The sequence below is a fragment of the Mastigoproctus giganteus genome, chromosome 6, assembly GCF_048544385.1.
Source record: "Mastigoproctus giganteus isolate SK-2022 chromosome 6, ASM4854438v1, whole genome shotgun sequence".
NCBI lineage: Eukaryota > Metazoa > Arthropoda > Arachnida > Uropygi > Thelyphonidae > Mastigoproctus > Mastigoproctus giganteus.
Window position 1 is genome coordinate 84,033,185 of NC_143580.1, and position 27,656 is coordinate 84,060,840.

The following is a 27,656-nucleotide window of genomic DNA, read 5'->3' on the forward strand; positions in this document are numbered from 1 at the left end:
TCATTATAGTTAAAATGATATTCGTAACGGGATTTTATTATACATAATTTTATAATAAGTGATCCTTTAACCCATTTTCACACTTAAGACCTGTATCCTGACTTAATTGCTATATTTCCATAAACCAACACAGAGTTCAAGTACTTTCTGTAACATTTTACTAGTACTTTTCATGTATTTACATTTTCATAGCAGTAATGCATTTCATTTTTTATAACTTTTACATTGATTTGCTTTCCTCTTTTTTCTTTCGGTTTGTCGTCGTTTCTGATGGAATGCAACTTTGGATTTTTTAATTCTGGCTTTGAGAATTTGTTCCTTTGTTTTCAGTTCATGTTTTGGCAATTTATTAAATTTGCCTCTCATCTTGTTTCTATGCATCATTTTTCCTGTAAGAAAAAATAAATAAAACAGCAAATAAATAAAATGACATAAAAATTGTACTCTCAACTAGATTCTTTAAAATGTTCTTAATCTAGCAACCCCTGTGACCTGATACTTGCTGGACCATGGAACTGACTGAACGGGCATAGTATAAAAAAAAAAAAAAAAAAATAAATGATGAAAGTGACAGAAATATTGTCAATAAATAAATATAATAATGCTAGAGATTCCATCTGCTATAGAACAGTCAGCGCACTTCACTGATTAGAGTCCACCAGAGCAGGACCCACGTTGAGTTACTTTGTGGTGATCACTTTTCATTGTATGCTAAGTTTTGGAATATTTTAATTATATTTATGATTACAAATTGCCTACAAATTAAAGGATCTAACTTCTTACTCTCACTCCTTATGAAATGGCATTACATGTTGAGAGAGAGATTGTGTCGCTAAAAATTTGCTTTTGTTTTTGGTGTTTTTTTTGACTAGTGTCACAGCAGGATTGGTGCCATTGAAGTGGAGGGCAAAATATCTCCAAAATAAGATTTGAAGACTGTTAATAAATGGATTAAAAAAAATTACACTGGTGAAGTGCTTAGATAACACATGCAACATGCTATTCAAATATTATATTAGTCATATACTATACTGCATATGCCAATGTAACAAAAAACAGATAGCACAGCACACCACAGGTATATTTCTACTTATCACAAGTTTAATTAAAATTGTTACACCTACATTGAAAGAGTGTGGTACAATAGATGTTCTATTAACCTTGTGAAATCGCAATTAAGAAACACCTTAAAATTCAGCAATTCTAAATTGTAGCATTGCAAACTGACTTAACAGTCAAAAGTCTTACAAACAGGTATTTCAACTGAAATCAGGCTTTTAGTATTTACCTCTTCCTGTAGGTAATGATTTAGCAAGCCTTTAAATTTTCTCAAACTGCTGACTTTTCTTACACAAAGAGGCAATTAGTTCTAACAATGCTGGCTAAAGGAAAAAATTGGATATTCTGAGTCTAGCTTATACCAAGAAAACTTGGTATAAGCTAGACTCAGAACATAATCCTCAGCCACTTTTATTAGGTGTGTTGCCCATTTCTGAACCTCCTGCAAAACCTTTATTTTCATTCATTCTTTTTTTTTTTTTTAAGGTGTGGCCTCCATCATCGCATACAGCAGGGATCTAGAAAAGTTGAGATGGGCTGAGAGGTGGCAACTGAAGTTTAACATTGACAAATATAAAGTACTGCATATGGGAAGCAGTAACACCAGAGTAACAGTATCAACTGTGTGGTACTACACTGACAATGGTAGAGACTGAAAGGACCCAGGGGTAATTGTGCAGGGAGATATGAAGTTTTCTGAGCAGTGCAGACAGTCTGCTAGAGTAGTTCATGGTGTCTTGTCAATGATATACAGGAATTTTTCTAGCAGGGATAAGGAGGTGATTATCCTCTTGTATAAGGCAATAGTCACGCCACACGAGTATTGTATACAGGTCTGGAGGCCTCATTTTAAGAAGGATGTAGAGCTGTTGGAACGAGTACAGAGAAGGGCAACAAGATTAGTGAATGGAACAAAGGGTTGTTCTTAAGAAGAAAGGCCTAAGTTTTGCAAATTACAGTGTCTGGAGACTAGGCACCTGCAAGGTGTATAAAGCTTTGAAGGGTTTGAGCATGCTCAATGCTGATGGGATTCTTCCTCTTGCTCAGAATAATTGCCCGAGAGGGCATAAATTCAAATTGAGGAAATACAGTTGTAGGATAGATGTGTGGAAGTTTGCCTTTAGCCAGTGGGTGGTTGATTGCTGGAATGAACTTCCATCTGTCGTTGTAGAACTTGATAGCTTAAATAGATTTAAGGCAGAACTAGACAAACATTTGAAGACAGTGGATAAGTGAAATAAGGGTTTTTTTTTTTTTTTTTTTGGCCGATGCTATATAAGCTTGTTTTCTTGCATCATGTGTCTTTGCTAATGCTTCTCAAACTGTGTTCCGCAGAACACTAGTGTTCCCTGAGATGTGAACAAGTGTTCCGCAAAAAATTGTAATTAATAATTAAAAAATTAAAATAAATAAATTTTGTGTATTTGTAGTGTACGCCACTTTTGTATCATTATATTATTTAACATCATTTTTTTTTTTTTTTTTTTCGGTTATTAATGTACTGGCATAAACTAATAATCAAATAGACCATGGAACACTTTATTTTGCAGGCTTTGCATAAAGAAGTATGCGTAGAGGTAATGACATCTACAAAAAAGTAGCAATGTGGTGATCTAGTATGCCATTCACATGCATTTTAGTCTAGAGTACACGTGTTGAAGGAGAGGAGGAAGTGAACCGATATCATAACTAATCTCACTTCCTTGTATAAATTTTTTTGATAATTATCAGTATTTCAAAATATTATTATTAATATATGCGACCACGGATTTGTGGTAGAAAAAAGGAAATTTAAAACGAGAAGCAAAGTACTTCTAGTAGTGCAACTGTGGTCGATGAGAACGAACACAATATTGTCACACTTCAAAGTGAGGATGAACAATTGCAGCCTTTTGTTCCCCAGAAATCTGAAGTGAGAAAACAGGAACCAACTAATAAAAGACCAAAACGAAAGTATAATGACAGTCATTTGAATTTCGGCTTTACATGTGTTGGAAATGAAGGTGCTCCTGATGCACAGAGATATATGTAATAAAATATTAGCAACAGTTCTTTGGCTCTCGCTAAACTCGTTTTGCAAGCATTCCACAAATATGTTGTGAGATGAAAAGTGTTCCATGACTAAAAAAGTTTGGGAAACACTGGCATACAGTATTCCAGAGTGGTATTGCACTTGTCTATATGGTGGAACTATAATTTCCCTATCTCTACAAGCAGTTGTTCATTTAATCATTGACAGGACACTGAGTTCTTGCCAATGCAGGCTCTTCATCAAGTAGTCTGTGCAGTACAGACATGAAGTTGTTGTAACATAAAATTACCTATGCACTGCACAGGTAATTTTATATCTGCTTGCACTGTAACTTACAAATAACTTTCTTCCTCTCATTTTTAATTCAACCCATCTCAGTGTATACGTGATTTTGGGGCTGTTATTTTCATCAAAGTGTAAAACCTTTTATTTTATAATATTAAAGCACAGTTGCCACTCATACAACTCAGTTTTCTTCTCGAGAAAATCATTCTGAAGCCGAGCTCCTTGATTTTGGTTAATTACTACTCTTTCCCAATCTTCACATCAGAAAATTTTGGTATCATGCCTTAATATCATTAATGTCATTTAAGAATATCTGACACAGGAATGCCCAAGCACTGATCCCTGGTCCATACTTCTAATCTGAAACTGTTCTGAAGGGTAGCTACTAATTACAATTAAATATTAAATAAATCTGGTTCCTTGAAAGAGAATTCTAAATGACATTTCAACATTACCTTACACAACCATATGTCACAAACCATTGGAATATTACACCCCATCTCCACAAAGTGGCAGACATGACGGTTTGGTAGTCTTGCCACTGCCATCTATCTATGGATCTTACTTGTGATCCCAGTAAGTTCCAGTTTATATAGCTTGGTTGGTAGACTGTTAATAAATGCATGATCGAAATATGTAATTCCACCGGGGGGCCTAGGTTTTATTGGAGCATCAGCAACACAGGCCAGAATGTGCTAAACTTGAACATTATACTGACCTACAGAATTAGATTATGTCACCATATACATGGGCAGCAACAGGTAAAAATGGTACCAAATATATATATTAAATAAGAGTAAACAAGTTTAACGATTTTAAATAATTAAATACTGCTGACAAATGGTCACCGGATAAAACCGGAGTGGGTGTATAGAGCTTAATTCAGATGATGAAAACTGGTACAACATAAACAACATTCATTGTTAAAAAAAGGACAGTGGGACAAAGTATGATGGGTAGTTAGAATTGTGTTGCAATCTTGAGGTGGTAATTGGCTTGCTGCAATTGTCTTTTGATGACTCTCATGACTGCATAAAATAGTGACATCATCAAAAATAGGGGCACTGTGCATCACTGGAGGAAGTTGTCCTGTAACAGAATTAACTTTTATAGCAAAAAAAGCATGGCACTTAGGACGGATCTGTGTGGAAGTCTCTCCTTTCGGCAAAAGGGCCAGGAAAGAGTGGACCTGCACACAAACTTGGATTGACTAGTTTGATATGAAGTGTTTAGCCTGGCAGTAGTAGCATGGGACCTGACAAGTGCCTTCAAGAGGAGGGGAGGAGAGGGAAAAAACCGTGACTCTCAACGCCACCCTTAAATCAATGAATAAAAATTTGAAATAATTTCTAACTGCCTAAATAAAGTTAAACTTTTAACTGCAATAGTTCTTGAATTTTTTTCTTATGCCTAGCATGGAGTAATTAAAACACGAGCATCTGTAAAGTGCCGTGCCATTTGTTTCATTTGCAGGAATAGCACTGTGGGAACTGGCTTTGCTATGGAGTTTTGAATTCCATGTTTATTAACATTCAAGATTAATTACCTTTCTAATCCCAGAAGTTAAACAAACTTCTACAGCTACACAAGAGCTGTTTTTTAAAGACTTTATTGTAGTTCACATGTTAAAGATATAGAAATGCAACACAATACCCATTACAGATATTGCTACTCTGCAGGAAACAATGTAGGTATCAACATTTTGTGTGCTGCAAAGCCTCCCAAATTCAAAATAAAATTCAGAAAAAATTAGAAAATTGATGGGTAGAATAGTATGTAATATATATTTAAAATATTTTTTTAGAAGTACAGGCAGTTCCCGCTTAATGAGTCCCCCCCCCCAATTATTAAGTATAAAAAAAATCAAAATTTTGAACATTAATTGCAATAAATAAATGGTAAACATGCATACATAAGGCATTTCACACAACTCGTGTAGCTATACAATACTACCGTGCTTATGTTTGTTTAGGTAGACAAGAATGTCTCACTGACTCATAACATAGAGCAGTTGCCATGCTGACGTTACAAAGCTTGATTGTGTTGCTCTTCCTTTTCATTGTCTTGTCTTATTTCAAATTTATCCCGCTTATTAATAAAAATAAACAGCGTAGAGGAACAATATTGGAAACAAAATGAGATCATTGGCCAGAATGATCTTGGAAATAAACAACTTTTGAAGCTTTTCTGAAGGAGAACACAACTCCTTGTGTTTCTAACAAATTAACAAAGTGCCGAGCCAACACGTGTTGAACCAACGAGTAAAGAATGATCAACAAGTAAGGGACCATCAACGAGTGTGCATTTAGTCGACGATGAGGTTTGCTCGATTTCATTTTTCATTTCTTTGGATAAATAAATCATTGTTTAAGCATAAATTATTATTTTGTTGACTTTATTTAGTAATACAGATATGTAATGACAGAAAGCAAGCTTACGTAGCATCAGGCAAAAAAAAAAAAAAAAAAAAAATTCACACAACATTTCCTCTAAAAGTTTGTTAAGCTCCTCCTTGAATTTATTTAAGCTATCAACTTCAACAAAAAAAATTAACCCCTGGGGCTAACATCTGGTTAGTATGGGCTTGGCACACCCAGGGTTCTGAGCTGGATATCATCATTCTTCTCTTCCTTGATGATTCCCTTCTACTTCTGACACTTGTTTTCTCTCTCTTGGGTAATTCAGAATTTTTTTGGCTGGTGCAGCATAAGCCTCAGTCTTCCTTGCACCATATGGCTAATAATAATAATAACGACAGATGGAAGTTTGTTCCACCAATTAACCACCTGCTGGCTAAAGGCAAATTTCCGCACATCTATTCTACAACTGTCTTTCCTCAATTTGAATTTATGCCACCTCAGGTTCTTAATCTCAGCAAGTGGAAGAATCCGATCAGAATTCAGTGTGCTCAACCCATTCAAGGCCTTATACACCTCAATCAGATCACCTCACAGGTGCCAAGGCTCCAGCTGCCGCAATTTGCAGAACTTAAGCCTTTCTCTCTTGGTAAGAATGATCCCTTCATTCCCCTCACCAATCTTGTTGTCCTTTTTTTGTGCATGCTCAAGCAAATCTATATCCTTAAAATGAGGCCTACAAACCTGTACATAGTACTCAAGGCATGGCCTGACCATTGCCTTATACAAAGGGATTATCCGAGCAAGCAGAAGAATCCCACCAGAATTCAGCGTGCTCAACCCATTCAAGGCCTTATCAGATCACCTTGCAGGTACCTAGTCTCCAGCTGCTGCAGACAGAGAATGTGATATACAGATTCTAAATGGATGTCACCTGGATCAACAGCACTTGCTGGGGAGAGTGATAATGCCATTCTAAGTTACAGCTTCAATGGTTATTTTTTGAATTTTTGTTTCAGGGCCAGAACTCTGGTGAATTATGTTTTCACAGACAATTTAGCAATGTTCCCCTTTATTCGTGGCGAGCAGACATGCCTATTACAGCTCTTCATTAAAGAAGCATAGATAAGAGGGGATTAAAGCAGGATTAGTGAAGTAGAGCATGATTTCAAAGGTTTTTTAGTATATTGTAAAGTATATTTTAATAAGTTTTCCCCGTAATAGTCTGATTTATTTTTTTACATTATAAATATAATCTTTTGAAAGTTTGCTTTATTAATAATTAGTAAATTTCATAATGGTTATTACAAGATCCACCTTGAACACTTCATCAGAGGGTACCATGACTCATATGGAAATAACCTATGGCGATTTCCGGGAGAGTCATGATTTTATCCTTTGCAGAACCTGCGGCATGTACTCCAAGGTCGACCTAGTGAATAATCCTAGCCCATTTGAAGATTCTTTTTGTTGTCACTGTTGTAATGAGTGCACCAATCCTTTGTAACTACATAATAGTATCCAATCAAATTGGTCGGACAATACTTTCCCTTAACAAACCCATGCTGTGTCCGAGCTATATCTGAAGTCTTGTCTAGATGATCCTGCAATGCTTCTTTAACCAGTGCCTCCATTAATTTCCATTAAGTTACAATTTGGTGCATTGCTAGAACAATTTGAGTCACTGAAAAAATGGGTGCTTGCCCTTGAGAATAATGTAACTGGGAGCTTGTCAGGGACTCTAGCAACCTACCAAGTGATGCACTCCTAATTTGGGCCACAGAACAGAATAACCAAGTGCAAACTACTCTGATTCAAAAGGACTTAGTTCTATTAGGAGACTCCATTGTCAGGGAAACGGGAAACATTTTTTGTAATAAGGATAGGTGGACTAGAACCAGGATAAGTCTGCTGCAGCAACTATTAATGATGTCAACAACAGACTATCAGATTTTAAGGGGGGAAGAAGAATATTATTATTCATGTGGGGACTAATGTCATTAAGCATAGACGATCTGACAATATGTTAGACAAATATAGGACCATGCTGAAGAAATGTTGCGAGTTAGGTCACAATGTCTGTGTGTCTGCAATTCTGCCCAAGGAACAATAGGAGGGATTACATGCTGAAAGCCTTGTGAATTAACTCAAGGCTTAAGGACTCTGCAAGGCTTTAGGGGGAAAATTTCTATCAGCTTGGCCTGCACTTGAAGGCAGAAGGAATCTGTTTTGTAGAGACGGGATATATTTAAGCAAAGGTGGTTCAAACATTTTTGCCCGTATTATTGAGGATACCTTGAAAGTTCAGGAAAACTACTAGTTTTTTTTTGGGGGGGGAGAAAGGGTAATATAGATATGCATTTCACTGATAGTATTGGTCAAATTAACTCTTGCACATACCTCAAGAGTATTTGTTTGTTACCATAACAGAACATAGTAGCAAGATGTTCTGAGGGCAAAAGCGTTTTAAATGTTTTGTTTCTCCTGATAGAACTAAGTGGGTAGCAAATGTCAGGTTAGCGAGCTTAAATAACTTTAAGGGGATGTCAGGGTAGTTAATTATACAAGAACACTAATTCTTAATTGTTTATACAGTAATGTCTTAATTGTTTATACAGTATAGAAGTGTCGTCAATAAAATGAGTGAATTTGAACTGCTGGTTAGGATAAGTAAAGTAGACATAATAGGGCTTACAGAAATCAGGAGTGGTGCCACCCGGAGATAAGGGATGATGAGTTGCAGCATTAGCATTAGTAGAGGCATATGATGCAAGAAAGCAAGCTTATTCAGCATCATCCAAAAAAAAACACACCACTCCCATTTCACCCCTCCGTTCGCTCGAAATACCTGTCCAGTTGAGCCTTAAATTTGTTTAGGCTATCAACTTCAACAACAAGTGATGGAAGTTGGTTCCACCAACCAACCACCCACTGGCCAAAGGCAAATTTCCGCACATCTATCCGACATCCGTCCTTCCTCAATTTGAATTTATGCCCTCTGAGCTGATTATTCTGAGCAAGATGAAGAATCCCATTGGCATTGAGCATGCTCAAACCATTCAAAGCCTTATACACCTCTATCAGATCACCTCGCCGGTCCCTAGTCTCCAGACTCTGTAATTTGCAAAACTTAAGCCTTTCTTCGTAAGAGCAACCCTTTGTTCCATTCACTAATCTTGTTGCCCTTCTCTGTACCCGTTCCAGCAGCTCTACATCCTTCTTGAAATGAGGCCTCCAGACCTGTATACAGTACTCAAGATGTGGCCTAACCATTGCCTTATACAAGGGAATAATCACCTCCTTATCCCTGCTAGAAAAATTCCTGTATATCATTGACAAGACACCATGAGCTACTCTTGCAGCTCGTCTGCACTGCTCAGAGAACTTCATATCTGCCTGCACAATTACCCCCAGGTCTTTTTCATTCTCCACCACTGTCAGTGTAGTACCGCAGAGTTGATACGTTGCTCTGGGGTTACTGTTTCCCATATGTAGTACTTTACATTTGTCAATGTTAAACTTCATTTGACACCTCTCAGCCCATCTGTTCAACCTTTCCAGATCCTGTTGCAGCAGCATAGCGGCAGTGGTGTCCTTAACAACCCTGCCAACCTTTGTATCATCTGCAAACTTGGACATTAAACTTGATATCCTGTCATCAATATCATTCATAAACACCGAAAACAACAACGGACCCAACACTGAACCCTGAGGAACTCCACTAATAACATTAGTCCACGTTGAGCAGTGTCCATTGATTACCACTCTCTGTCTTCTGCCACTCAACCATCCCCTTATCCATAGCAGCAATTTGCCTCCAATGCCACACTGCTCCAATTTGTGCAGCAGTCTTCCATGTGCAACAGTATCAAAAGCCTTTCTAAGATCCAAGTATATAATATCAAAGTTATTCCCTGCATCTAGTTCTTTTGTGACTACATCATAGTATCCAATCAAATTGGTCAGGCAAGACCTGCCCTTAACAAAACCATGCTGCGTCTGAGCTATAACTGAATTCTTGTCTAGATGATCCTGCAGTGCTTCTTTAACCAGTGCCTCCATTAATTTACCTGGAACAGAAATTAAACTAACAGGTCTATAATTACTTGTGTCAGCCTTTGATCCTCCTTTGTGAATTGGGGTTGCATTTGCACATCTCCAGTCTATGGGTACCTCCCCTGAGTCCAAAGAAGCTCTCATAATTATGGCTAGGGGTTTGCTTACTTCCTTTGCTGCCTCCTTTAATATAACTGGATAGATCCCATCCACCCCAGGTGCCTTTTTTATGTTTTTCCTCAACAATCTCTACTCCACTTTCCTCTCAGTTATTACAAAATCATCCAGCTCACTGCCAATGTTTACTTTGCCTACATCATTCTCCTTCCTGAATAACTCCTCATGCATGAATGTAGATGCAAAATACTCGTTTAGATTGTTAGCCACCTGAGCAGGATCCTCAACTGTTGAACCATGAATATCCAGTGGACCAATTCGATTCATCCCTTTCCTTCTTGAGTTTAAATAGGTAAAGAACTCTTTTCTGTTTTTCTTTGCATCCTTTGCCAAGGATGAATAATGTATAGTATGTATAATGTATTTAGGAAGGACAGGGAAGGTAGATGGGGCAGTGGGATCATGCTTCTTATCAAAAGTAGCCTGAGCGCGACGAAAGCTTTCCCGGATTCAGACGTTTCGCATGCTAGTATAGAATCTGTGTGGTGTTAAATAGTTGGAAGCAAAGGTATAATGAAAGTGGGAGTAATCTACAGGCCAGGTTATTGTGAAGATTATGATGACAACCTCTACATGCAAATGGAATGGGCAAGTAAGTGTGAATGTCTTATTATGGGTGATTTCAATTTGCCTCTAATTGACTGGAGCAAATGGGAAGGAAACTCCACATGGGGGAAAAATTTTTAAAATCAACTAGATGATTGTTATTTGTATCAACTTGTCACAGAAAGTACTAGCGAAAAGAACACTCTAGACCTCTTCATCACCCATGAACCAAATGCCAGGTTAGCAAGCACCTTCATGATGCTGGGCCTATCAGTAATCCTTGGTATAACCCCCATGCACAAGCACACTGGGGTGACTATGCAGGTGTGAACTAACGTAAGCTAGGATCGATGTGTGGCGACCACACCACATGGAGGAATGCCACCCCTCTGTGTTACCAGGCAAAACTAAGTGGTAGATGACTCTAATGAACCGGTCCAATACCACCACTTTGCTTATTGGAGGCTTGAAGTGGTGAAACCCATGTTTAGTCTCCAGAGCTAAGTTCTGGTGAACCCTTCTCCAAACCATCATGCAGTATGACTGATGACTTTTGAGGTTATGATGGACATCTTGGCAAGACCCCATCTTCCTTACATTTCAGAGTTTCAGCTCTAAATTGGTGTTCGCAGGCTGGCTGCTAGTTAGTACACCAGACCGAACCTATGGGTCAATCTTTAGGAGGCTTCTGGATCAGCTAGTGTATAATATTACTACCTATACTCTGCCAAATAGTGACTAGAGAGAGTCCGAGTAGTGTGTATGTGGAGGCATTGTCAAGGACACGTTGTGTCAAGGATATGGGTATATGGGTATGCCATAACCAAAAATTTCATTACTTCAAATAGCATGTCCCCCCACCACTTTTCCTTACTATTGAATACACCATGAATTGTCAAACTAATAGAGTAAGCTTATCTGCTAAAAGATCTAAACCTCCCAAACACTTCCTAGTACATTTCTCATTTCAAGTGGAAATGGACATTCAACGATGTCCATTTCCACTTGCAGTCTGCCAAACCCATCTACTTTTTATGACAGGATCCCAGTTATTGGTTGATTCAATTAGTGCTTATCTCAGTTGCCCAAATTATTTACTGTATGATTCCTTTTGCCTCAAAGGTGGTACTTGTGCATATGTGTGTTCCAATATTCCCTGTCAGAGACTTGGTAATTGGGAATCTCCTTTTTTCGAACTTCTCTGGCTTAAAATCTCTCTACCTCGTTCTGTCAAATTCATGTGCTGTCTCTACCGTTCTCCCAACTCCACTAATCACTTGCAGCTCCTTGACTTCCTCTCTTTGCAACTTGACTTTCTCCAGTCCAACTTTCCTAACAGTGAGGTAATTTTAATGTTCAAAACTCCAGCTGGCTTCCGTTTTCACACCGACACAGCTGGTCAAAATGCTGAGGCTTTTGCAATTACTAATGACCTAGCACAGATTGTTCATTTACCTACAAGAATACCAGACAATCCTAACCATACAGCCAACAAGCTTGAACTTTTTCTCACAAACAACCCATCCAAGTAACGGTCAAAGTGAGTGGTCCTAAGGACACCTCAGATTACAAATTGGTGATTGTCTCTTCTCCAATGGAGCCTTTATCTCATGGCTATTCCCAACCTCGTGTTGCTTGGCATTACAAGAATGCAAAATGGGATAACCTACAAGATTTCTTTTCTTCTTTTCCTCGGTCAGATTACTGTTTCAAAACTTCTGATGTTAATGTTTGTTCAGATCGTGTCAGTGAAATTATTCTTGTAGGAATGAAATTTTTTATCCCACACTCCACTTTAAAATTTTGTCCTTTATCTAAACCTTGGTGTTCCAATAAATGTGCTAAGGCTGATCAAGAGAAGAATGTTGTATATCGTAATTGGCTTCAGTTTCATTCTCTGCCTACACAAAAGCTCGCAACAATTGTAAAGCAGTTATTAATCAGCCAAAACTAGATTTTAATCAGGCTAAGTGTAGAAAACTTGCTTCTTGCCCTAATGGTAGCCGAGAATTCTGGTCTCTTGCCAAAGCTATTGGCCACAACTTTTGCCCATCTCTGTTCCCACCTCTGTCAAAACCAGATGGTTCTGTTGTCACCTCTGTCAAGGATAAAGCTGACCTGCCAGCATCCCATTTTTCTTCCAATTCATGTATTAATAATCTTGGTAAAACACCTCCTACCATGTTCCATTCAATGCCTCCTGTGGTCTTCCGTCAAAAGGATGTCAGAAGGATTTTGACGAATCTTGATATTAAGAAAGCTCCAGGTCTTGATGATATTTCTCCACTTGTTTCAAAAACTGTGCTCCTGAATTTACTCCTGTTCTTTGTGGGCCCTTTTTTCACTTTCTTATTCCAAATGTGTTTCGTCTTGGAAACTTGCTCATATCCGGCCAGTTCCTAAAAAAGGGTGACAAATCCCTCCCATCCAATTATCGTCCCATTGCAATTATTTTTACTCTTTATAAAGTAATGGAGAAATCAATTAACTGCCAACTCTTAAACTATCTAAAAACCTTCCATCTGATCAACAATCGCCAGTATGGATTCCATCAATGTCGATCCACTGGTGATATTCTGGCTTATTTTACCCATTTATGGACAAATTCAATGGAAAAGTTCTGTGAAACACATGCAGTTGCTCTTGACATCTCAAAGGCTTTTGATCGTGTTTGGCATAAAGGTCTTCCAAACAAGCTTCCATCTTATGGTTTGCCAACTGTTTTTTGTAATTGGTTATCCAGTTTTCTCTATGATCACTCACTGAGGGTGATGGTAGGTGGCTCTCTGTCTTCAACTTCTCCACTAATGCTGGTGTCCCCCCAAAGTTCAGTTCTTTCCCCGACTCTTTTCCTCTTGTATATTAATGACCTTCTTCAATTGACTGGAAATCCCATCTATACTTTTGCCGATGATAGCACATTGCATTCCACTTTCCATTATGAGAAACCTTGCCCTGCTGAATCAGCTTCAACTTCTCGAATACCCACTATCAATTTCTTAACTTCCGATCTCCAGTTAATTCCCCAGTTGGGCAAAGACAACTTAGTTGATTTCAATTCTTCTAAAACTCAGTCTTGTCTTATATCACGCAAAGAGGATTCTTCTACTCCTATGCTTATCTTTGGTGACACTCCGATTTCTAGGCAAGTTGATATATCTCTTTTGGGGATTACACTGACTTCTAATTTCTCTTGGCACAAGCACATTAGAAACATTGCTTCCTCTGCATCTTAAAAAACTTGGTTTTCTTTTTAGCTCTCGGCGTTACTTTTCCATCAAACAGATGTTCACTCTGTACAAATCTGCCCTACTATGGAATGTTGTTTCCACATCTGGGGCAGTGCCCCCAAAACCTATCTCAAGCTTCTAGATTCCATTCAGAAAAGGGCAGTTAGGTTAATTAATGACTCTTTTGTAATACAGTCTCTCCAGTCTCTGTCTCATACATGTACTGTTTCTGCTGCATGCCTTTTCTACACATACTTCCCTGGTCATTATTCTTCTGAATTGGCTTCTATTATTCACACTCTCTTTCATAACAGTCTGAACACGTGCCCCCACCAGCGAAAATCCATTTACTGTCTAACTTTAAACTCACAGAACCAACTTTTCACCTTCCTCATTTATTCATTCAACTGCCGTTTTCTTGAACTATCTTCCTTCATATGTATTTCCTGAAAATTACAGTCTACAGAAGTTCAAGTCTAATGTCAACAAATATCTTCTCTTGTCTTTTCAACCTCCAACTGAAACACAGTACTAAGTACTATAGGTTCTAATACCTCTCGTGTTTGAGGATTCCATAAAAAAAAAAAAAAAACCATACCCTATGTGGGGATGCTCACTTGCAGACTAGAGGGTACTGTGCATGTGAATGGGACACCAAGTTCACTTAGAGTATCATAGAAGCATTTCCAATGAATCAATGCTGTCCCAGGACTAAAGGGAAGGAGACCCACTGGAATACAGTTGACTCTAGCAGAAGAACTATCTGCTGATTGAATCCACTGATGCTGTTCCAGGATCTCACATCTGGTTAAAGCAGAAACACAAGTGGTGTTATTTGGATTGGGTCCCCTTACCCACCAGATCAACCTTTTTGAGTTTCTATGGGTTGTGGCACATGGCTGCACATGACAGATTCCAATGATAACCTTGGAACCCAGATATGGGTACTGGAGCCCTTTCATCATGTACAGATGCCTACACGGGGGGGGGGGGGGGTGTCAGTTTACAGAGGAAAATCTTGTGTAGGACCAAGCCAACTGTTTTGCTTAAGTCTAAATAAACCAGATTATGTTTCTGTGTCTAAGTCACGAGTGATATTGTTATAATAATTTAGCAGATTAGTTAAACAAGGATTTTTTCTTGAAACTATTGTGTGTTTCCTTAAGAAAATCATTTGTATCAAGATGACAATGCATTACATGCTTAATTATGGGCGATGATTGGTGCTTTTGAGGTCAGAACCATATGACACAGCAAAAATTGCTCTAATTCAGCAAATTCAATAAGAGATGATCTCTAGTTGATCCTGGAGCTTGCGACGGCACAGATAGGTCCTCTCTAGAGGACACTCAGGGATAAATTTGGTCTCTGAAGCTGGCGTTCTATTGGTCAACACGAGATCCCTCTATTGTGGTCGCTACTGGAGAGACTTCTGGAAAAGGCTTTCGTGATTTAATGGAAAGGCTGTCCTTCATGCACTTTGTATGTGGAAACTGCAAAGATGTTGGGCCCATTGTTGTTTCCTGTATTTATCAATGATATTGATGAAGATATATCAGACTTAACATCCAAGTTTTCACATGTTAAGCAGGTTGGCAGGGTTGTTGCTAATGACAGTAAAAACAGTATGCTACTGCAACAGGATCTAGAAAAGTTGGGCAGATGGGATGAGAAGTGGCAACTGAAGTTTAACATTGACAAGTGCAAAGTACTGCATATGGATAGAAGTAACCCCAGAGAAAGGTACCAACTGTGTGGTACTACACTTAGGGTAGTAGATAATGAAAGGGACAGACCTAGGAGTAATTGTGCAGTCAGATATGAAATTTTCTGAGCAGTGTAGACAGGCTGCCAGATTAGGTCATGGGGTATTTTCAATAATATACAGGAATTTTGCTAGTAAGGAAAAAGGAGGTGATTATCTCTTTGTATAAGGCAATGGTCAAGTCATGCCGTGAGTACTGCATACAAGTCTGGAGGCCTCATTTTAGGAAGAATGTAGAGTTGCTTGAACGAGTACAGAGAAGGGCAACAAGATTGGTGAGGGGAACAAAGGGGTCCTCTTACCAAGAAAGGCTCTTAAGTCCTGCAAGTTGGAGCATCTGGTGAGTAGGCACCTGCAAGGTGATCTGGGGGTGTATACAGCCTTGAATGGGTTGTGTGGGCTCAATTCTGATGGGATTCTTCCTCTTGCTTAGATTATGAACCTGATGGTGGATCGTTATTTGTTATTTGGTTTTTAGGAGCATTAGCAACTACGGCCATATTGCTCTGAGGATATGCGGTGGTCATACCCTGACCTTTCCGCATCCTCCGTATTTGGTGGTCACGGGCTCGAACCCCGGTCTAATCAAGAAGCGTGTGCTACGCACTGCTGCTTCTGCCCACCTGGCTACGGAGGCGCCCCTTGATGGTGGATGCAATCATATTGAGGAAAGACAGTTGTAGAATAGATGTGCAAAAATATGCTTTTAGCCAGCAGGTTGTTGATTGCTGGAACAAACTTCCATTTGTCGTTGTGGAAGTTCATAGCTTAAATAAATTCAAGGAGAAACTGGACAAACTTTTAGATGGAATGGATGTGTGAAATGTGTTTTTTTTTTTTTTTTTTTTTGCTGATGCTACATAAGCTTGCTTTCTTACATCATATGCCTCTATAACTACTATTGTTCCCCACACTAATTTCCTAAAAGTGAAGCCAGGCTGTAATTACTTATTTCATTCTTGGAATCAAATTTTATGGAGTGATGATGAGTTTCTCCAATCCAAAAGAATCAGAATCAACACTATGTCTAATGTTAACACAATTAATCTTAATGGTTTGATGCCTTTCCTTAATTGCCTTCAGGTATCACTGATTTTAAAGTGCTGTGTTTGCTAAGAGTTTTTCCTTACATCAAAAGGACCTTCATCTCAATAGACACAAAGTATCCATTCATCAGTATGGTTGTCACTAACTTCCCCCACAACCACCATGCAAGGGCAAATTGGAAATATAATTTCTTCTTTTCTTCTTTGCATTTACATATGTAAAATTTCTCAATCCATTTTCTATTCTTTTAACTAAGTAGTAGTACTGGCCCCTTTTGTCGTGAGTGACATCTGGTGCTGTAGCAGAAGGTATACTCTATGAATGTTATGAAAACCAGAGACCTACTGTGCATATCAGGCTTATTAATCGAAGTTCCTTTGGTTGCACAGAATAAAACAAGCAATTTTTCAAAGTAATATTCTGTATTTTGGTAATCAGCATATGAAAACCTGATAGTCAATGAAATAAAATTATGATATTTGTTTTTTCAAGTCTTTCAAAAACCAGAAGGTATACGGCATATACCAGTGTATACCCTCCATTACAGCGCTGGTGACATCCCATCCCTACAGGTGCAGATTTTACTTTCATATCTGAAAAAAAATATTGGTTTTTTGAAATGTGCTTTTAGTTTACCAACAATTGACCTTTTACCAATAGATTGCAATATTTATTAATTTCAACTTGACAAGGCTTAATTTCACAAATGTTCTGCTTTTTGCTATTAAAAATACTCATTAAATAAAATAAAATTAAAAGTTTATTAATTATACTTAAATTTTCAAAAACAAAATGAATTTCATGCTAGTATTTTATGTCCATAACATAAAACAGAAGAATGAAACATTTAATGTCTGGTAAATTTAAATTTGAGGGGGCATTAATTGCACAAAATTTAGGCATTACTCATACTCCAACACAACAGATTAAGCCTTTATTTACAAAAAACTTTTTGTGAATAAAATCAAATCCTCTTGTGTATCTTTCCCCACCGTTATTTTCTAAATGACGGAGTTTTCATTTTGATTTATCAAAATTACGAGGCTAACTGTTTGTTTGGCACCCGACAGATGGCATGAAACCAAACAAACCAACATAATTACCAGGGGGTGTACAATATTCATCCAACAACTCTACCAAGCATCTGAACCAATAGTAGATTACAGTGGTGTTGCATGCCCACTTAGGTTGAGCGTGTTGTTATGAAGGTGGGAAAGTTTTATGTAACCAGCACTACAAAATTCATAAACTATTTTGAACATACTATAGCATTTTTATCGACGTGTTGTGGAAGTTTTAAGAGTAAATAAAGCAGCAGTCTTTTTAATTACTTATATATAATAATCACTGCTGATTATCAAAAGTGATTATTCATGCATTAAGAATCTGCAGATAAGAGAACCACTAGATGACAATGATCACAGTGTATTGAACTGGGATTTAATGAATTAATAATATTAGTGTTGTAGAGAGATTAGGTTCCTAAATTAAATTTAGAAGTTAAATCAATTAAAACAAATTTAACAACATTCCCTTGATGACATCTAGAGAAAGCTGCATGAAATGTCACTATACAAGAAACTGGAACCAACCAAAACAACATGGCCAATGATACAAAGCAAAATAAATTAAAACAGATAGACCACTGAGCCCAACAATGGTTGTGGAATCACTGCATTTCAAATGCCAAATGAATCCATGCTCCAAACAAACTGACTCGCTGATTACTTGTCAGTTTGATCGACACATGGCTTTGTTTAGCATTTGAAATGCAGCGATTCCATTACCCGGTTTAATTTATTTAGTGTTATATCACTGGTCATGTCACTGTGGGAGGATTCCAGTTCCATTTATGATATTTTGTGAAATTCACTGAGTGCCCTTAAATTTGTTTTCATTGACATGTGTAATCTTTCTACGACACTCTTATTCTTAATTTATTCTCCCCTCCTCTATTTTGTTGCTCCATTTTCAGCATTTTCTGATGGTCTAAAGTTTCTTGAAACAAATTTTTAATAATATAAAATTGTATTTTTTATCAAAAAGCCTCTATAATACATTTATCGTCGATGTGCTCTGATAATTTTAATATTCTATTCATCAATATCCACCATAAGAGGCAAAATTACCTTTCATTCCTGGCCTTAGTTGCCCAAATTGATTATCGTTATCTTCTACATTAATATTTTGGTTATCGAGCTGTTGATGAGAAATTTTATTTCTCTCTTGCCATTTTTTATATCTAACGATTTTTGTTAAAGACAAAAATTATTATTATTGTTCTTTAATGGAAATAAATTTTTAATACAAAAAGAAAATTTCAGAATAGTATTAAAATGTTTAAGTGAAATTTAATTTAAGCATAAATACTGATGAGCTGTCCCTAGTATTAATGTGACAATACTTGTACAATTTCTGAAACATATTTAGAAATTTTGGAACTTAACTGAAATTTTCAGTACAAGCACAGAAATAACACATTTGAACTTTTTGTGTAACAGAAAAAAACAAATATATATATTTTTAAATGTAATTTATTTTCTCATTACTAAATAATCATTTGATAAAATTTTAAAACACAGCATTGCTAAAAAAAAACAAAATAAACAGGTATTATATACAAAAATAATAATTATAAATAAATAATCAAATGATATACAAAAGTTTTTCTTTTTTTTTTAAATGTACAACCTACAATGAAAGGACAGAGTTCATGGGATACCTGGTTCCAGGGCCATGCGATGCCGTCACCCCTCTCACTAGCGGACGAACCCATAGTTATGGAGGTATATAGGTACACTGCATCATTGCATTCATGTAGACGGTAATTTGATGTCAGCACGGATAAATGTCATGAGTTAACTGACTTTGAAAGAGGGATGATAATGGGTGCCCAACAGATGGGTCACTGTGTGTGTGGTATGGGTGTTTAATGGTGCACAAGCTGCTGTGGCTATATTGCGCCTATTCATAGGTATGTTGAAAAGATAAAATAAATAATTAATGTGAAGACGGTTCAATCTCATTTCATGCCAGAAACTAATCAGAGTCGCTTATGCATTCCTATTTGTTTCAAATAACAGAAAAGTTCATTAATATTGGCATTTTCACCAATGATATCATTTAATGTTATCCGTTCATGGAAATTAGCCAGAGAATGAAATATTGAAGTTCGATGTTGTTGATAATGTGGACAGTCAATCAAAATATGTTTGACTGTTAGATGCTCAGAGCACTGTGAACAAAGAGGAGGATCATCACCTGTCAGTAGATGGAGGTGAGTCAGATGAGTGTGTCCTATTCTAATCCGTGCAAGTACCACTTCTTCTCGCCGAACTGTCTGAATGTATGAGTGCCAAAATTTTGGGTCCTGTTTTAACTGGAACAGTTTGTTATTTGTTTGTTTATGCCATAGCTCTGTCCATTGTGCATGATATGCTGTTTGAATTATAATATTATAATCAGAAACTGGAATAAAGGCGGAGGTTAAGTCTACTGTTGATGGATTTTTAGCCGAAATATCAGCCAACTCGTTCCCTTTGATGCCTGAATGTGCTGGAATCCAGCAAAAGTTCACTCGTTGCTGGCGATCTTCGATTTTCAACAGCAAATACTTGATTTGATTTAGTATAGGGTGATCCTTATAAGAGAAATTCTGCATTGCTCTAAATGAGCTGAGAGAGTCGGTGTAAATTAAATATTTTGCAGATGGGTGAAGACTCAAATTTTCTAGAGCTAATTGAATTGCATATAATTCCGCTGAAAAGCTGCTGTACTCAGGTGGAAGAGAGGCTGATATGATAGCAGAGTGAAACACTGCTGCTGCTCCAACAGTTGAATGAGATTTGGAACCATCAGTATATATCGGTAAGAAGTCAAAACAGTTTTGAATATGGCTAGCATGGAGTTGTTGCACATTCAGAGTTGGTAGACGATTCTTTCCCCATTGGAGAAAATAATTATCACAGGCTGGTTGAGGAAATGGGGTCCATGGTGGGCAAGAATAATTCTTTCTGTAAAGCCTACTCTGGAGAGGAACATCCCAATTTTGTGCTATTTCAAGGAGCCGTAGGCCTGCTGGGCGTATTTTATTTGGTTTATTTCTATAGAGATTGTGAAATGATGGATTAAAGAGATATGGTTGGATGGGGTGCAGAGAACAGTTTCGTATTCTGACTGCATATTTAAGTAGTAACATTTTTCTGCGGAGGTAAAGAGGGGGCTCATGGGCTTCAATATATAGACTATAGGTTGGTGATGTCCTATAAGCACCAAGAGCAATCCTCAGTGCATTGTGTTGTACAGGATCGAGCCAGCGTAATACGCTCTTTCGAGCAGAATCATAAACTGGGGCACCGTAATCTAACTGAGATCTAATCAGTGCTCTATATAAGAGCAGCAAAGTTGTACGATCTGCTCCCCAAGAGTGGGCAGATAGAGCTCTAAGCATGTTCAGCTTTTTCAGACAGGTAGTACGTATTACTCTAATGTGCTAAAGGAAATTTAACTTGCTGTCTAATATTAATCCCAAGAATCTAATATTGTTGGTAATCGGGATGCTGGAATTTGATATCCGGAGTTCAGGGTCTGTATGTAATTTGCGTTGGTTACAAAAGTGGATAGCAACTGTTTTATGATGGGAAAGCCGATATCCATTGAACTCAGCCCATTTTTGAATTTTATTGAGGGATATTTGCAATTGGCGTTCAATAGATCTCATGTTCTGAGAGTGGCAAGAAATGGAGAGATCGTCAGCATAAAGATAGGCTTCTACAGTATTTGGAAGTTCTTTGGAAATGGAATCAATTCTAAGGGCAAATAGGGTTGCACTCAAAACCGACCCCTGTAGTACTCCTTCTTCCTGCAAGAATGTAGAAGAAAGGGAGTTTTGGTATCGAACCTGGAAAGAACGGCTCTGGAGGAAGTTCCTAATAAATATAGGCAGGTTGCCTCGTAGACCAAGATTATGTAGGTCACTGAGAATGCCATACCGCCAGGTAGTATCGAATGCCTTTTCTATATCAATGGAGACCATGACAAGGTGTTCATTTTTCACAAAGGCATTGCGAATTTCAGATTCGGCCTTGATCATCAGATCTAGAGAGGACCTATTTTTGTGAAAGCCATGTTGACAATTACTCAATAGTTGTTCAGTTTCAATGATCCAGCTGAGTCGACTGTAGATCATTTTTTCAAGAATTTTACCAAGGCAACTTGACAGAGAGATTGGCCTGTAACTATTAGGACTGGAAGGATCTTTTCCAGGTTTCAAAAAGGGCAAAACTGTAGCATGGTGCCAAGATGTTGGATAAATATTTTCCAGGAAGATCCGGTTAAAGAAAACTAGCAGCATTTGTAAGTTTTGCTCATCGAGATGCTGCAGCATGACATAATATATGCCATCTGGCCCAGCTGCACTGTTTCTCGTTGTTTTTATGGCTTGTAAAAGTTCACAATATTCAAGGGGCTAATTATACGGAAGTGATAGTGAGGTTCTAAAGTTAATGGGCCTCTGTTCGGTGGAGGTCTTAATTTTTTGGAATTTTGGAGTGTAATTTGATACAGCAGAGACTTCAGCAAAGGTTTTACCCAAGGCATTCGCTATATCTAGAGGACCAGAGAGTTCTTGTCCATTGTATGAAAGAATTGGGGAAGGGATGATTGGAAACTTCCCAGAAAGCTGTCTAATTTTCTTCCATATTAATCTGGAGTCGGTATTTCTGTTGATAGTACATGCAAACCGAGTCCAAGAATCTTTCTTGGCTTGCCTGTGAATGAACCGCGCTTTTGCCCTTAGCTTCTTGTAGCTAATTAAATTAGCTGTTGTTGGAAATCGACGGAATAAATTGAATGCTTTATTTTTTTCCTTCTTTGCTTTCGTGCACTCTTCGTTCCACCAGTAGTTGAAGTGCCGTCGGGTTGGGGGGTTTGATGATGGAATTGAGTATTTTGCTGCAACTAAAAGACTGGATGTGATATAATCGGTTACTTTATCTATAGGTTGTAGCTGAATAGTTTCTTTGTCCAGAATGATTGCTGATTGAAATTTGGCCCATTTGGCTTTAGAAAATTTCCATTTTCTGCAGGGTTGGTCTAATGGTAGTTGTGTAGTGAGCAGGTTACAGACAATTGGAAAATGGTCACTTCCCATTGGATCATCCATAGCGGACCACTGAATGACTGGAAACAGTATCGGAGAACAAATCGAGAGGTCAATTGCAGAGGTCTGTCCAGTAGGTAACTGTATATGGGTGTGTGTACCAGTATTAAGAATGGTAAGGTTTTGTTTATCTAGTAGAGTTTCAATCAGTCGGCCCTGTCTATCTAATTTAGAGGATCCCCATAAAGGGTGGTGGCCATTAAAATCCCCTAGCAAGCAGACTGGTGAGGGTAGCTGTACTAAAAGTTCTTCAATATCTTTGAAAGAGTAGGTATTGTTTGGTGGGAGATAGACTGAGACTAGCGTAAATGCAATCTCAGCAATCAGACGCACAGCAACGGCTTCAATTTGGGTTTGAAGAATGATTTGGCTAGCAGGGATCTTTGAGTTAACCAAAATAGCTACACCACCACGAGCAGATTCAGATGTATTCCGATCTCTTCGATAGACTGAGTAGTTTTTTATAGAAACAGAAATTTTAGCAGTTAAATAGGTTTCCTGCAGACAGAAACCCACTGGAGAGTAGCGTCTAATTAAGTACTGAATGTCATCAATGTTGCATCTAAAGCCTCTACAATTCCACTGTAAAATATAAGGCATTATTTGAGTTCAGAAGAAGCTGTACCTGACGTGGCTGTCTTGTGGCGTTCTGGCTTTGGTTTATTTCTTTTTGGAAAGGTGGGGTGACCTGTGTCCATATCTTCTTCTGCAAATATTTCAAGAATCGGATCTTCCTGTTTAGATGGGTACTCTTGATCCATTGATGTTTCCTGAATACTCTGTTTTGAAGTTGAACTGGGATTATTTGGTGTGGTAGCAATCATTGGCGAATGAGGAGATTTTGCTGGAATCGTAAGAGGCGTATTACTTGCTTGATCTGAGTGCTTCTGGATATTGGACTGTTGCTGAGAAAGAACAGCTCGGGCCCAGTCGGAGATTGATATGTTGGATGGAACAGAAACATCAGTTTGCATGGCTATTGATTGATATTTTTTTGCAATACTGGCATAGCTACGGTTAGATATACTGGGTGCAATTAATTTTCTTGCTTCCTGATAAGTAACTTTGTTTTCGACTTTATATTTTACAATTTTTTTCTCCATTTTCCATTTCTCACATGTTTTAGAGTAAGCAGGATGGTTACCCTTGCAATTAGGACAAGTCATTTCTTTTGCCGAACAGTCGTTTTGACTGTGATCAGAAGATCCACAGTTGGGACAAGCTGGGTTCCCTCTGCATGCCGTCTGAGAATGGCCATACTTTTGGCATTTGTAGCATCTCAGCGGATTAGGAATATAAGGACGAATGCGACAGAGTAGATATCCTGCTTTTACTGTTGAGGGTAGATTTGGACTGTTAAAGGTGAGAATGATACTTCTGGTGGGTGTGAGTATATTGTCCCTTTTAGTCATGATTCTTTTGACAGCAATTACATTTTGTTCATTTAGCTCTTCTTTAATTTCTTCTTCTGTCACATTCAAAAGGTCCCAACTAGATATAACACCCTTAGATGTATTTAGGGTTGCATGGGCAGTTACCTTTACTGGAATTTTTGCAAAGTTTGTCACTTTCAGGAGTTTTTCAGAATGCCTGCAGTTGACAGTTTCTACTAGTAAGTCCCCCGATTGCAATCTCTTAACCATCTTGGGAGACCCTGCAATACTTTCCAAGTGTTTTTGGATAAGAAAGGGGGATAGCTTACTAAGAGGCTGTTCTGATAATGAATGCATTATTAAAAATGCAGGAAACTCGGTAGCAGAGGAAATGGTTTTTAACCTCTTTGCTTGTGAAGAGTCATGTTCCTGTTCTGTGTCTAGCCGACTGCTTGTCGGTTGTAAAGAAGGAAACATATTTTGTTCCATTTTGGCTCCTTTTAGCCCCTGGCAGATGAACTTTTCTGCCAAGGTTACCGGCCCCGCCATGGGGAGGCAGGAGCAGTGCCTGGAGTGACCAAGCGAAATTAGTAGGAGTTAGTCTATTAAATATGAAAAATAAAGAAAGGTTACTTTCCTTCCTTGCTCTCTACCAGTACTTTTGATTAAAGAGCTACTAAATAAAAGGATTTCTCAACGAGAGGAACGTAAAAGAGAACGCAGAATTCACCAATGAAAAAGTCGCAGTGAAAGCACAAAGAGAAATCGCTCAGTCAATCGCTTGGCACCCGGGGCCAGATGGGTCACTCTATCGCGGAGGTGGTACAGAAATTGCTCTATCCCATTCGACAGTATCAAGAGTGTATCGGGAATACACCATTTCCGGAATAACATCTCATCATGGACAGTGCTGTGGATGGAGAAAGGTGGTGGATAAATGTGGCTGCCTGTCTGGCATTGTTTCAGCCAACTGGAGAGTGACAGTGGCACAAATCACCGCCAACTTCAAGGAGGGAGGTGCCAGAAATGTCTCCACCAAGACCATTAGGCGATCATTGCTGAATAGGTAATGGGAGTCCAATTGATAACACCATGACACATGATTCTACGCCTCAATTGGGCGAAAGAACATCAGCACCAGACCTTGGATAATTGGGGACAGGTCTCCTGGTCCGATGAGTCCTGTTTACAGTTATTTAGAACAGATGGGGAGGGGAGCATGTATCTGGTGGAAACTGCATAAAGTTATGCACTGGCCATATCAACATGGAACTGTTCAGGCAGGTGGACGGTAGGTAATGGTCTGGGTGTGTTCAACTGGCACATGTTGGGACTGCTGGTATGTCTAGACAATCTCTGAACAGTCCAGGTTACGTGTCCAACCTGCAGATGGTCTGATCTGCATCCCTTCATGGTCATCGTGCACGCACAGGGCAATGAACTCTTCCAGCAGGACAATGCACCTCCCCACAGAGTCATGGTGACTAGAACAGAGCATTTCGCAGATTTTACCACCATGGAATGGCCTTCACTGGACACAAACCCTGTGCAGCATCTTTGGGATGCTGTGGAAAGGTCTGTTTGAGCTTTGGATCCATAGAATCTATCTAGCTTCCATCTTATGGTTTGCCAGTTGTTTTTTGTAATTGGTTATCCAGTTTTCTCTCTGACCCCTCACCGAGGGTGATGGTACATGGCTCTCTGTCTTATAACTTCCCCACTAATGCTGGTGTCCCCCAAGGTTCAGTTCTTTCTCCACTCTTTTTGTCTTGTATATTAATGACATTCTTCCACTGACTGGAAATCCTATCCATAGTGTTGATGACCTTCAAGCTTTAAGCACATTGCCTTCCACTTTCCAGTTTGAGAAACCTTGCCCCACTTCATCAACTTCTCGAATATCTGCTACCAATTCTTTAAATGCCGATCTCCAGTGGGGCAAAGACAACTTAGTTGATTTCAACCCTTCTAAATCTCAGTCTTGTCTTATATCTAGTAAAAAGGATTCTTCTGCTCCTATGCTTATCTTTGGTGACACTCCGATTTCTAGGCAAAATGATATATCTCTTTTGGGGATTACCCTGACTTAATCTTTCTTGGCAGAAACACATTACAAATATTGGGGTTTGTTTGTTTGTTATTTGGTTTTTAGGAGCATTAGCAACTAAGGCCATATTGCTCCGGGGATATGTGGTGGTCATTCCCCGACCTTTCCACATCCTCTGTATTTGGTGGGGCTCGAACCCCGGCCTAATCAAGAAGCGTGTGCTATGCACTGCTGCTCCTCCCCCACTTGGCTACGCAAGTGCCCATCTGGGGGTGGTGCGCCCAAAACCTCTCTCAGGCTTCTGGATTCCATTCAGAAAAGGGCAGTTAGATTAATTAATGACTCCTTTTTAACAGAGTTTCTCCACTCGCTATCTCATAGACGAACTGTTTCTGCTGCATGCCTTTTCTACAGATACTTCCATGGGCACTCTTCTTCTGAATTGGCCTCTATAATTAATCTAAAAACAGTCCGAACACATGCCACCACCAGCCAACATCCATTTATTGTCCAACTTCAAACTCACAGAACCAACTTTTCATCTTTCTCGTTTATTCATTCAGGTGCCGTTTTCTGGAACAACATTCCTTTATATGTATTTCCTGAAAATTACAGCCTACAGAAGTTCAAGTCTAATGTCTACAAATATATAATTTTGTCTTCTCAACCTCCAACCCAAGCACGGTACTAAGTACTATAGATAGGTTCTAATACCTCTCGTGTTTGGGGTTTTCATAAAAAAAAAAAAAAAAAAAAAAAAGAAGATAGACAAGCAGTATATGCCCACTCAACCTAAGCGAAGAGTCCATCCCATCCAAAAGGCACAAATGACGCTAGAAAAATTGGCATGGAAGACACTCCATGGCAAACACTACGGTGACCTCCATCAAGATCACAAAGATAAAACTGCTTCCAATGCACGGTTAAAGAGTGGAGCGATATTTCCTGACACTGAAAGATTTATGCTCGCCACCCAAGACCAGATAATCAACACCAGGAACTATAGAAAATACATCACCAAGGAGCCTCGAGTGTCTGATGACACATGTCAACGAAGCCACCTGGCCTCAGAAATGATCCAACACATCACTGCGGGATGCAAGGTGATCAACCAGTCTGAGTATCCTCATAGATATGAGCAGGTTGCCAGGATAATACATTAGAAGCTAGCAAGGATATACCAATTGTTCGAAGTAAGTGTACCGTACTATAAGTACGAACCCCAGGCAGTACTAGAGAACCTAACCCACAGGCTGCACTGTTATTGCGCCATAATAACAGATAGGACAATCCTGCACAACAGACCGGACAAAACCCTTGTGGACAAGAAGGGAAAGGCTACCTATCTGACTGACATAGCAGTACCCAACACAGCAAACCTGCAGAAAACCCAGGGGGAAAATATCAGAAAGTACACGAACCTAAGACAGGAGATCAAAGAGATGTGGCATATGCAACAAGTAATGACCATCCTGATCATCATGTCAACCACAGGGATGATGCCAAAGACCCTACATAACAG

General features: G+C 38.7%; 1 protein-coding gene across 1 annotated transcript in view; it reads right to left on the bottom strand.

Moving 5' to 3' along the window:
• Positions 1 to 204: 204 nt before the first annotated feature.
• LOC150084448 (ATP-dependent RNA helicase DDX54) overlaps positions 205 to 27,656 on the bottom strand; it is a 366,530-nt gene continuing 339,078 nt past the window's right edge. Inside the window, exons 17-18 of the mRNA XM_090376237.1 lie at positions 18,684 to 18,796; positions 205 to 389 (exon numbers count right to left, since the gene is read on the bottom strand). Coding sequence (XP_090232363.1) covers positions 205 to 389; positions 18,684 to 18,796 — 298 coding nt within the window. The remainder of the gene's footprint in view (positions 390 to 18,683; positions 18,797 to 27,656) is intronic.